This window comes from Cicer arietinum, chromosome 4 (genome assembly GCF_000331145.2).
Source record: "Cicer arietinum cultivar CDC Frontier isolate Library 1 chromosome 4, Cicar.CDCFrontier_v2.0, whole genome shotgun sequence".
Classification (NCBI taxonomy): Eukaryota; Viridiplantae; Streptophyta; class Magnoliopsida; order Fabales; family Fabaceae; genus Cicer; species Cicer arietinum.
In genome coordinates, this window is record NC_021163.2 from 17,791,991 (window position 1) to 17,804,263 (window position 12,273).

The following is a 12,273-nucleotide window of genomic DNA, read 5'->3' on the forward strand; positions in this document are numbered from 1 at the left end:
GAATTATTAGTAATTGATTGAATATGATTTTTTTTTACTCAAAGTGATTGGAAAGTGATGCTATTGATGCAAATCTAAGAAATTCATTTTGATACTATTGTTTTTCTTTTAAGACAAGAGTTTGTGTTTTTTAGTCTGAAATTTTAAATATTATTTTTTATTCAGACAAGAGTTTCAGCCCAAATATTAGGCCATAGATGAGTCAAAGATATGGGAATAATACACTTTGAAAAGAGAAATTTTTATTCAAGAATTAAGTAGAAAGCATTGAACAGAAACTTGGTAGTCATTGACTACAACAAAAACCAAAATGACACATTCTCTTGAGATAATATCAGTTCTCTTTTATATAAAAGACCCATCATGTTATTCCTCGCATAATATCAGTTTCCCTTGTTGATGAAAACACTAGTCAAAACCATCTTGGATTGCAGAGAAGCCTTAAGCAACTTGATACCCTGTCAAAATTAGAAAAACAAAAAGGCATGAAAATCTAAAATATATTAAATAAATAAAATTGAAGAGTATTTACTTGTTTAACGGTATAAATATATATATATACTTAATTACCTCATCCATCCCCATTTGAACCACTTTTTCCTGCAAAGTACCAATCTCTTTGACATTGAATTTGTTGAGCAAAGTAATGCTAGATATTGTAGACATAGGCTGAATGACCAAATCATCCATCACCATGAAAGTGACAACATCTTTCACAAAACCACTCTTAATGGTAGTTCTCTTTTCAGCAACCTTTTCATTTTTTATGTAAGTGACTGGTTGGGACATACGATGTGATTCATACCGATTGGAACACTGAGTTGTTTTATCATTCGTGACCTCAAAACAACACTTATGGGGACACACGAATAAGTCAGTTCCATCATTGTCATCATTGACATTGTTATGGGTAATGAAGCCATCTATTTGAGTTGAAGAGCTGTGAGATTTTGGGTTTAACAAAACATCCTTACTTTGGTTTGGCTGCATGTAATTATCATTCATGTTTTCAACACTTTGGTAGAGATTACCTAAACTACCGACCATGGAATTAGTAGTTAGGAGCTTAACAACAGTACCAATTGGCAAGCATAACAAATTGAAGAGAAAGTCTATCACAGCTTTCGATGCTTCGGCGAACAGAACTTTCTCATTCTTAGTATCAATAAGAAGTTTGAGGGACACTTTAGTTTTAGTGGAAGAAGCAGCCATATTGAAAGGTAGTGCTAGTATCAGTAACAACTAACAATACAAGAGGATATATATAAATTGGAGTATGGCATATAGAAAATATGTAAAATAAACTAATTCGTAGTATTTATGAAAACGGTTACAAGAAGATGAAGAAGAAACCATCTTTAAATTATGTTGTTGTACTATTATTACAGCTGTGAAAGATGACTCAGAGAGTTCCAGCAACGGTCCAGGTAGCTTTTTTGTCTTTCTAGCTAAAGGGTAACTAAGTCACTATGTTTTTTTTTGTGTCAACAATCACTAAGTCACTATCTAGAAAAACTGCTATATAATCACCAGGGCTTGCGAGGAACCTCATACTCCTTTAGCCAATTGGGCTTGTACCTAACAATAATAACCATTCTGTTTATAAAAATTCTTTTTTTTCAAAAATCTTTAAATTTTGTTTGGATGGATTAGTTTTATTTTATACGTATGGTCCAATTCAAAGTTGTATTTTTTGCACATTTCATCAAAATTAAACATTCAAAAAGAAGCAGAGAGGATCAAGCAATTTCGGAAAGCAAAAACTACAAAACAATAAATTGTTATAATTAATTTTTTTACCTTACTTTATGGTATGCAATAGCTATTTTCTGATATGATTTAGCATCAATTTATACAACTTTTTTTTACTTGGTTTTCTTCAGCATTTTCTTCGTCTGATATTTTTCTTTCTAAGAAATGAAGAACTTAAAGCATTTGTGTACCATTTAAGCTCAAGAAATGCGGTGTTTCTTTTTTAAATTTTATTTTACCACGTGTGTTTTTGTCTATAAGTGGCGTTGAGCAACATTCTTATCTTTTATTTTGAGGAGCTCTTCCTTCCTCTCTGTTTTACTATTTTGTGTTGTATATTTATTTATTTATGTTTAAGAATCATGGTTGAGGCAATAAATAAAATTTGAAATGATCACTTTTATATAGTGTTACTAATGTAAGAAACCTAACAATAAGTATTTTTAACTATTTTTAATATTTTATTTTAAAACCCAAATTAATTAAAAATTAATTCCTAAGATCAGGTGAAGTAGCAACCATTTCCTTTTCAATGTTTGTTTGTTTGACATTATTTAAAGAATAGTTGGGTGGTTCTCAATGTAATCATAGTTTGTAAAGTTATGGTTTGTAATCACAGTTATGCTCTTAATACGACTACTTTTTGCTTTAGAAGTGTTAAAACAATATTGAGATTTAACAATAAATAACCAACAAAATAGAAGACAAACAACTGCAGAGAAAAAACGAAAAATGGAAAATGTTCATAAAACCAGAAAATGGAGATTGATTATCGTTCTCCGTTTCTGCAGTTTTAACCAAAACAGTTTTCAATCAATGCAAACGAGAATTAAAGAAACATATAAGAAGAATAACACTTAGAATTACGTGTTCGGTCTCAATTGATGAGACCTACGTCACGGGCAAGCAAGCAAGATTAATCCATTATTAATGATTGAACTTTACAAGATTAAAGCTTTCACAAGATTGATCTCCTAGTATCTATCATTGTTTATAAACCAGCAATACTAGCCTTTCTCTCAATCTTTCTTTTCACCCTTTAATCTTTCTTCTCTGATTTCTTATGAATCACGAACTGCTTATGCCTCTCTAACTAAATCTCAGTTTTCCAGCTCTGGCATACATCAACACACTTCAACATATTACAAGCTATTATTTAATGCATTTTCAGCTATAGTATTTAAAGACACGTTGCTTAACTAACTATAACAACCTTTGTCATAACTAATTCAGCTATAATAATAACTAACTCCAAGTTTGTTACTGATTTGAGACACACTTCCACAATTCTCCAAATTGACTCAATATCAGAATAATTCAATCATTGTCCTTGTTGCCATTGCTTCATCTTTACTCTTTGTCAAAGCCAACTATGTCCAAGATATGCTTGAACTTAGCTTGTGAAAGTGATTTGATGAATGCATCAGTTGGGTTGTCCTCACTTGATATCTTCTCAAGTGAAACCTGCTTTGAATCGATCACATCTCTTATGAAATGATACTTAACATCAATATGTTTAGACTTATTATGATACACTTGATGCTTGGATAAATGTATAGCACTTTGACTATCACAATAAATTGAAACGCAATTCTGATTTATTCCTAGTTCACCAATAAGTCCTTTCATCCATAAAGCTTCTTTAACACCTTTAGTGAGCGCAATGAGTTCAGCTTGAGTTATAGAAAGTGCTACCACTGATTGTGTAATTGCTCTTCAACTTACAACAGTCCTATATAGAGTAAAAATATAATCAGAAATTGATTTTTTAGTGTCCATGTTTCCAGCATAATTCGAGTCCATATATCATTTGATTGGTTCCTTGTCATGATGAGTTTTTTTGAATTTTAAACCTGTTGTTAGTGAGCCATTTAAGTACCTCATAATCCACTTAAGTGCTGACCAATGCAGTGCTTCTGAATATGTCATAAATCTGCTGACAACATTCACAGCAAAAGCCAAATCTGGTCTGCTACATATAATTCCATACATTATGCAGTCAACTCCACTAGCATAAGGAATGATACTCATTCTTTGCATTTCCTCATCAGTCTTAGGTGAGTCTTGCATAGACAATTTGTAATTATGTCTCAGGAGAGTATTAACTTGTCTTGCCTCATGCATTCTATATTTAGTGACAACTTTCTTCAAGTAGGCAGCTTGAGAAAGAAATAGTTCTTCTTTCATTCTATTTCTTTTTTTGTCCATTCCTAATATCTTATTGACTTCTCCAAGTTCTTTCATCTAAAACTCATTACTAAAATCAACTTTGAGCTTTTTAATTTGGTCTTTACTTAAGCTTGCAAGAAGAATATCATCCACATAGAGTAATAGGTAAGTTGAAGAACATTCTTGACTTTTTTTGAAAAACTGAAGAATGTTCTTGACCTAGAGAACGTTCTTGATTTTCCTTTTTCAGAATGTAAATACAGTTGTCAAAACTACATATTTAGAAACCAGTTCTTATCATGAAATCATCAAACTTCTTGTACCATTGTCTAGGACTTTGCTTTAGGCCATACAATGACTTTTTAAGAAGACAAACTATGTTTTTGTCTTTAGCAAATCCTTCAAGTTGCTGCATATAAATGGTTTCTTCTAGATCACCATGTAGAAATGTTGTTTTGACATCCAACTGCTCTAATTCCAAGTCTTGTTGAGTTACAATTGAAAACAGAATTCTGATTGAACAATGTTTTACAACAGGTGCAAATACATCATTGAAATCAATTTCTTCAAACTGAGAAAATCCATTTGCAACTAATCTTGCTTTGAACCTTATTTTCTCTTTACCTTGAATGCCTTCCTTTCTCTTGAACACCAATTTTGATCCAATTACCCTTTGACTCTTAGGAATGGCAACCAAAATCCAGGTTTGATTCTTTTCTAATGATTGTATCTCTTCATTCATAGATGTCATCCAAGCTTCTTTGTCTTCACTATTAATGGATTCCCTGTAGTTGTTTGGTTCATCTCTTTGAAGATCTTCAGTAACACTTAACGCATACCAAAATAAATCTGCTTCACCGTATCTGATTGGAGGCTTGATTGATAACCCTTCTTTTTCTATCCCTTACCAAGTTGTAATTGGCCAAATCTATTTCTATTGCAGCATTATGATCAAGTGATGTATCAATTATGTCTTCATGATTAATCTCTTGATCTTCAGGTGGTTCCACCTCAATCTGAACACTTTCGTCATTGTTGTTTGGAGCACTGTTAAATGGAGAACATTATGCGTTTCTGCAATGTTCTTCATTTCTGCATAACTAAAACAGAGAATGTTTTGCATTTCTGCAATGTTCTTCATTTCTGCAGTTCATAAACGGAGAATGTTCTGCGTTTCTCTAGAACTGAAACAGAGAATGTTCTACATTTCTACAATGTTTTTCATTTCTGCAGTTCTGAAACGGAGAATGTTCTGCACTTCTGCAGAACTGAAATGGAGAATGTTCTTTGTCAATCATGGGCATTCTTGTTTCATCAAACATTACATCACTTGGTATAATGCACTTGGGCACACCTTGATCAATTCTCCAAAACTTGTAACATTTTATTCCGTTAGGATATCCAATGAAAACACATTTGGTTACTCTAGGATCCAATTTATCTTGCCTTGTGTGAGCAAATGCTAAAGAACCAAATACCTTCAGATTTGAGTAGTCAGCTGGTTTGCCATTTCACATCTCAATTGGTGTCTTAAATCTAATAGCTGATAAAGGACATCTATTTATCAAATACATTGTTGTAACTGCAGCTTCTCCCCATAATGTTTTAGGCAGCCCTGCGCTCCAGATCATACATCTGATCATTTCCAAGATTGTTCTGTTCATTCTTTCAGCAATGCCATTTTGTTAAGGGGTTCCTGCAACTGTTCTATGTCTTTGAATACTTAAGTCCCTGCAATACTTAATAAATTGCTCTGAAAGATGCTCCGGGCCATTGTCGGTTCTTAAACATTTTAGCTTAGTTACCTTTTGAGTTCCAATTTGCATATGTCATTCTTAAATTTCATAAAAGTGTCACTTTTATTTTTAATGACATAAATCCATACTTTCCTAGAATAATCATCAATTATGGTTAAGAAGTAAGAACAACCAGCATGAGTTTTTATCCTTGAAAGACCCCACAAATCAGAATGACCATATTCAAAAGATCTAGAGGTGTTGTGTTGGCCAACGCTAAAACTGTCATTCTTAGACTTTCCTAAAATACAATGATCACAAAATTCCAATTTTTCAATTTTTTTACCATTAAGCAAATTTTGTTTTGATAACTCAATTAAGTCTTTTTCACTTACATGTCCTAATCACTTATGTCATATTCTAGAAGATGAATGCAAATTAGAGCTAGCAACTAAAGCTTGTGAAATTATAGTAGAACCTTCTAAAATATACAAGTCATTTCTTTTAATGCCATTAACAATGATATCTTCTTTATTAATAATAGTCATGATATCATTCTTTATGTTTGTGAAATATCCTAAAATGTCAAACATACCAACATAAATTAAATTTCTTTTTAATTCAGGTATGTACCTTACATCATTGAGCAGTAACTCCTTGTCATTGAACATTCTGAATCTGATTGTTCATTTGCCTTGGACTTTACACGTTTTGTTGTTGTAAAGAAGAACGACTCCACAATCACGAAGATCTATTGATTCAATATAATCCTTTCTTGGACACATGGAAAGTACAACCTGATAGTGTTTCAACAAGTATACTGAATCGTTGCAAGTAATAATTAAAACGGTAGAACCGAGTGTCGAACTCAAGGATTGCATTTTACTATCGAATTATATTTAATTACTGAAATTGAACAAAAAGTATTTGAATTGATTGAAATAATATTTGAAATTAACAATAGTAATAAAATTGATCCTTTATAATGAGAAAAATGTCAGGGATGAGTTTCACTTCGAATCCAACCTTGGTGTCTAATTTGATCCTAGTTATTGAATTCCTTTATTGAATTATTACAGAATTCTCTTTATTATTCTTGCCTTAATGTCTTAGTGACAAAACCTTTAATTCCAAAGTAACCTCTAATTCCTTAGTAGATTTAAGATTAGAATTAAGCATTACCTTATAGAAATTCTCTTTTAAATTATTATTTTGCAACTAATTTAATTGGTTTCATGACCTGTATCTATGTCTAAACTACAAATTCATGAATTTCTCATCTCAAGCATTCGTAAAGTCCACTTCCGTTTCAAAATACAAATCGTTGAATATTTTAATGTTGATCAAGCAATAAAAAGCATTAAGCACAGAGATGAGAAAAATAATTCAATAAAATCATTCATATAACTAGAAAGAAAATCATAAAAATATGGGTTTCATCTTGTTACACTCATCCCTAACAAATAGGGTTTAGTTACTCATGGCAGAGATAAAAAAGATAGAGATTAGAGAAGAATTACAAGATGGATTCATGAATGATTCTTGATAAAACTGTTCCAATGATGTTAGAAACGGACGTTTTTGAGTTTCTATGCTAGGGCACAAGTATCCCAACTTGTCAAGAGTTAAAAAGATCCCTAAAATAGTGAAAAATTGCGTTTTTATGAATGCTGATGCGCGTCGCGCGCCCCAGGCGCAGGTAACGCGCTGCAGGCGCGCCTAGACAGTGTCACTGGTCTGAAAATGTGCCTCAGACGTAGAAAGCACGCTCCAGGCGCACCTAGACAGTGCTGAACGGCTGGAAATGCGCCTCAAGCGCGGATGGCACGCTTTAGGCGCACATCATCTATTGTCTGACTTGTACTGCATTTTTCTCCTCTTAAGAGTTTGAATTTGGTTCTGATGTCTTCATGCAAGTTGTAGCTATGGATCTTAGCTTTCATTTGAACTTGGTTTGACTCCAATTGGACATCTACAACCCAATATATGACTGAAATACTCCACATAGGTCATATTATTTTCTCACCTAAATTCAGCACTGCACTAAAACAAAGTAACAACACAAAACTCCAAAAAATCTCTACTTAATCAAAGAAATAATAACATAAATATTTCATTAAATCAAAGAATTAAAATCAACAAAATATATCAAATAACTTCTTAAATTAACTAATGGTTAAAGATAAATAAGACTAAAATCAATGAAAAATATGCATATGATAAAGAGTCATCAGTCTAATACCCTGTTCTTTTCACCTTCAGAATTTGAAATCACCAACGCCTCTGCAGATTCATAACCAGCATCAACAAGTGCAACATTTCCTGAATCTTGAGAGTTTCTTGATTCATTTCTTTCAGGGGCAATCTTTCTTGAAATGTCTCTTCTTGTGACAATGAAAACATCTATACTTCCCTTCAGATTTTGACTTTGAATTGGACCTTTGTTTATTTCCATTTGATCATTTCTTGTCTGTTCTTCCTCTGGTTGCATTCAGACTTTCAGCATGATTATCATTCTTGAACTCAATTCTTTTATAGCTTTCCTTTGTCTAGATGGAGACATGCACTTCTTTAAGAGTAATTGTTTGTTCTCTTCCAAACATTATAGCATCCTTGAAACGTTCATATGAACTTGGCAGGGCTCTAAGCAAGATCAGAGCTTTGTCTTCATCATCTAGCTTGACTTCTAAATTTTCCAAATATCAAGGATCTTGGTAAAATCAACAAGTTGATCTGTGACAGGTTTCTCTTCATCCATTTTAAAAGAGAACAATTGTTGTTTCAAGAAGAGCTTATTTGAAACTGATTTAGTCATGTAGAGAGATTCAAGTTTCAGATTATTGGTTCTCTTGCAACTTCCCTCAAAGCTTTGTCTCCAAGACACAAGATGATTGTGTTCTTTGCTTTTTTCGATCAGTTCTTCCTTTTCTTGTGCAGTCATTGTTGCAGGAAGAGCCGATTCACCCTTCAATGCGTTCACCGAGCCTTGATGTACCAAAACAACATGCATCTTTATCTTTCACAGATCAAAGTCATTTGGTCCATTGAATTTTTCAATGTCGAATTTCGTGGTTCCAACTATTGTTGCTCCCTTTCCCACAAACAGCGTCAATTATTAAAACAATATTGGGATCTGCAACAATAATTAACCAACAAAATAGAAGGCAATCAATTGCAGAGAAAAAACGAAAAACGAAGAATGTTCATAAAACCATAAAAACCAGAAAACAGAGATTGATTATTGTTTTTCGTTTCTGCGGTTTTAAACAAAACAGTTTTCAATCAATGCAAACGATGATTAAAGAAAGATAGGGGAAGAATAACACTCAAGATTACGTGTTCGATCTCAATTGATGAGTCCTACGTCTCGGATAAGCAAGCAAGCAAGATTAATCAACTATTAATTATTGAACTGTACAAGCGGTCTACAACTATTCATTGAAAGAAATATGGGAGGTTATTTATTTAAAGAGATAGGTGTGTAGTTTCAATTGCATTATTGATTAAAAAGGGGAATATAAATCGTGAAAATAAGAGTAATAAATTAATAAAATTTAATTTATATGTAAATGAATTCAATAAAATCAATAAAAAATGTCATTTTTTAGGTTCTTTGAACAAACATATATTTAACATGTTTTAATTAGTTTTATGTATACTAAAAATTTATAATTACTTGTATAGAGATTAATCTCTAAATTAATTACTATTATTCACATGGTATCGATTTACTATCTATCTCATAGTAGTTTATTACAATAATTTTGAACAACAATAATTTATTCTATTTTGTAAATTTAAAATGATAAATATAAGGCATATATTATTTGTGAGGGAAAAAAAAGACAATAAAAAAAGATAAGAGTATTAAAACTCTATTTGGTAAAATTAACTTATAGTTACAATTTATAGTTCATTGATAGTTGTTAAGAAAGTATTAGATAAAATTAATTACTCAATTAATAAAATATTAACTTGGCAAAGAAAATGAGATGTGAAAATACAAGAAAATCCAATTAAGTAGTCATATTTTAAATTAGTAGTCATAAACTACAAATACAAAAACAAAAAAACCAAATCCCATGTTATCAGGCATCGCCTTAACATTTTGAAGACAAATAAAAGATCATCCGTGCTTTTCTTGGCAAATCAATTTTCCTTGTTGATGAAAACAGTTGTCAAAACCATTTTGGTTTGAAGAGAAGCCTTAAGCAACTTGATACCCTGTTAACAAAAAAAGGAAACTTCAGCCTATAAAATAAACAAACTACACAAATCAAAAATTTATACAAATAATACATTCATTTGGACATTTTATATTATAGGTTAAATAAATTTTACTTTTAAAATTCGAAATTTCAATTTTAGTCAATATATAATTTTTGCTCATATTTTAGTTTTACAAAAATCATTGTAGGTATTAAAATTATCAAAAAATTAGAAATTAAAAACGAAACAAAGCAATTTTATAAAAACTAAAAACTTATTTAACTATATTTTTAAATGGTATAGTTACCTCATCCATCCCCATTTCAACCACCTTTTCTTGCAAGGTACCAATCTCTTTAACATTGAATTTGTTGAGGAGAGTAATGCTAGATATGGTAGACATAGGCTCAATGACCAAATCATCCATCACCATAAAGGTTATAACATCTTTCACAAAACCACCCTTAATGGTAGTACTCTTTTGAGCAACCTTATCACTTTGTATATAAGTGACTGGTTGGTGCAGAAATTGCTGGCACCGGGAACAGTGAGTAGTGTTATCATTGGTCACTTCAAATTTACACTTACTTGGACACATGAATAAATTAGTTCCATCATCATGGTCATCATTGTCATTGTTGTGGGTAATGAAGCCAGCTATTTGAGTTGAAGAGCTATGAGATTTTGGGTTTAACAAAACATCCTTACTTTGATTTGGCTGCATGTAATTATCACTCATGTTTTCAACACTCATGTACAGATTACCTAAGCTACCAACCATGGCATTAGTACTCAGGAGCTTAACAACAGTACCAATTGGCAAGCATAGCAAATTGAACAGAAAGTCAATAACATCTTTGGATGCTTCGGCGAACAAAACTTTGTCATTCTTGGTATCAATAAGAAGCTTGAGGGACACTTCAGTTTTAGTGGAAGAGGAAGACATATTGATAAGTTGTAATAAGAAATGAACGAGAGATGCTATTCATTTATAGAGATATTCAAATAGTTGGGTTGCACAGTTAATTAAAGAAGGGAATGTTTTGGAAAGGAAAATCACAAAAGTAGTTTCGCATTAATGAGTGTGAACTTGGAATGTGAAAAGCTAGCCGAACGAGTACAGTATAGTTATTTTCTCGAGGAACAATTAAGATGTTCACTTACAAACCAATACAAAAAACATGCAAACAGATCTAAAAAAAATCGAAAACAGTATAAAACTTAATTATTTTTTTTATTTTTTATTTTATTTTGTTTTATCTGTTAAATTTTCCGATCAGATTTTTTAAATTAAAACATGCAACACCAAACGGAAGTATACATAATTTAATTTTTCGCTCATGACTAATTCAAACCGTTTGGTCTACCACTCAATGGTGGAATTTGAGTTAAAATATTATTGTGGTTAAATTTTTAAAATTTAAATGTATAAATAAAAAAGTGTAATTTTGTGTTATTTATACAAAATTTTAAATTGTAAATTTATAAAAATATATTGATTATTAAACTCTTAATATTTATTAGAGAGGTAGTAGATCAAATTTTAGTTGATATTTTTAATAATTAAAAATTAATTTTTAAAAATCTATTTTTTTCAAACACTAAAATTTTTTAGAGTTTAATTATTATATTTTGTGAGTTTAAAAGTTTTACATCGTCAGCACATCACAAATATTAATAAGTGTGATTTTAAAAATAATTATAATAAAAGTTAAATTATTTTTTGAATTTGACCGTTATGATTAATTGATAATGTAAAATATCTTAAATCTAAATTTTACACTAATAATAAAACTTTCTTAACTACAAAAACAAAAACAATAAATATTATTAGTAAAATAAATTTAAATACGACACATTGATTAAAATATCAATATTGATATAAGGTAATTGTTTTGTTTGAACATTAGAGTATATATTTGAAAATTACGAGAAATTATATTTTAAATTACTAAAAGTCTGAGGATATATTTGAACATTAGTGTAAATAATAATAATAATAATAATGTGGTTAACGATAATTAAATTGCCACAAGAAAATGCGCACTATATATATATATATGATTTTGTGGAATGGTGGAGGGGCAAGACCTCCTAAGAAACATATACATAAGTACGCAAAGTCTTTGTCCTTTTCATTATCCTCCCTATCCATACGAGAAGAAAGTCTTCGATTGAAGAGTTCAATACTATGTCATTGTCGTCGTTGTCATATGAAGAGTTGGGAGCACTGGATTTAAGAGAACATCCTTAGTTTGGTTGTGTTGCAAGTATTTTTATTGAGATCTTCAACACTTTGATACATATATTACAATTCAAGATAAAAATTATAAAACGTGATAAAAATATATTGAATAATAAAAGAATTGTTCAATTATATAAAAATCATATTGATTTATATAACTAG

At 30.8% G+C, this 12,273-nt stretch overlaps 2 protein-coding genes across 2 annotated transcripts; both read right to left on the minus strand.

Annotated features, from left to right (window-relative positions):
- Positions 1 to 217: 217 nt before the first annotated feature.
- Positions 218 to 1,443, minus strand: LOC101505540 (uncharacterized). The gene is made up of 2 exons (XM_004497284.4): positions 571 to 1,443; positions 218 to 458 (listed from the first exon to the last, which is right to left on the minus strand). The coding sequence occupies exons 1-2, from the start codon at positions 1,210 to 1,212 to the stop codon at positions 384 to 386; spliced, it is 717 nt and encodes a 238-aa protein (XP_004497341.1). The 5' UTR covers positions 1,213 to 1,443; the 3' UTR covers positions 218 to 383.
- An 8,363-nt stretch (positions 1,444 to 9,806) lies between these two features.
- LOC101506190 (uncharacterized) lies at positions 9,807 to 10,812 on the minus strand. The gene is made up of 2 exons (XM_004497285.1): positions 10,174 to 10,812; positions 9,807 to 9,881 (listed from the first exon to the last, which is right to left on the minus strand). Exons 1-2 carry the CDS (start codon positions 10,810 to 10,812, stop codon positions 9,807 to 9,809), a joined length of 714 nt encoding a protein of 237 aa, XP_004497342.1.
- Between the last annotated feature and the right edge of the window lie 1,461 nt (positions 10,813 to 12,273).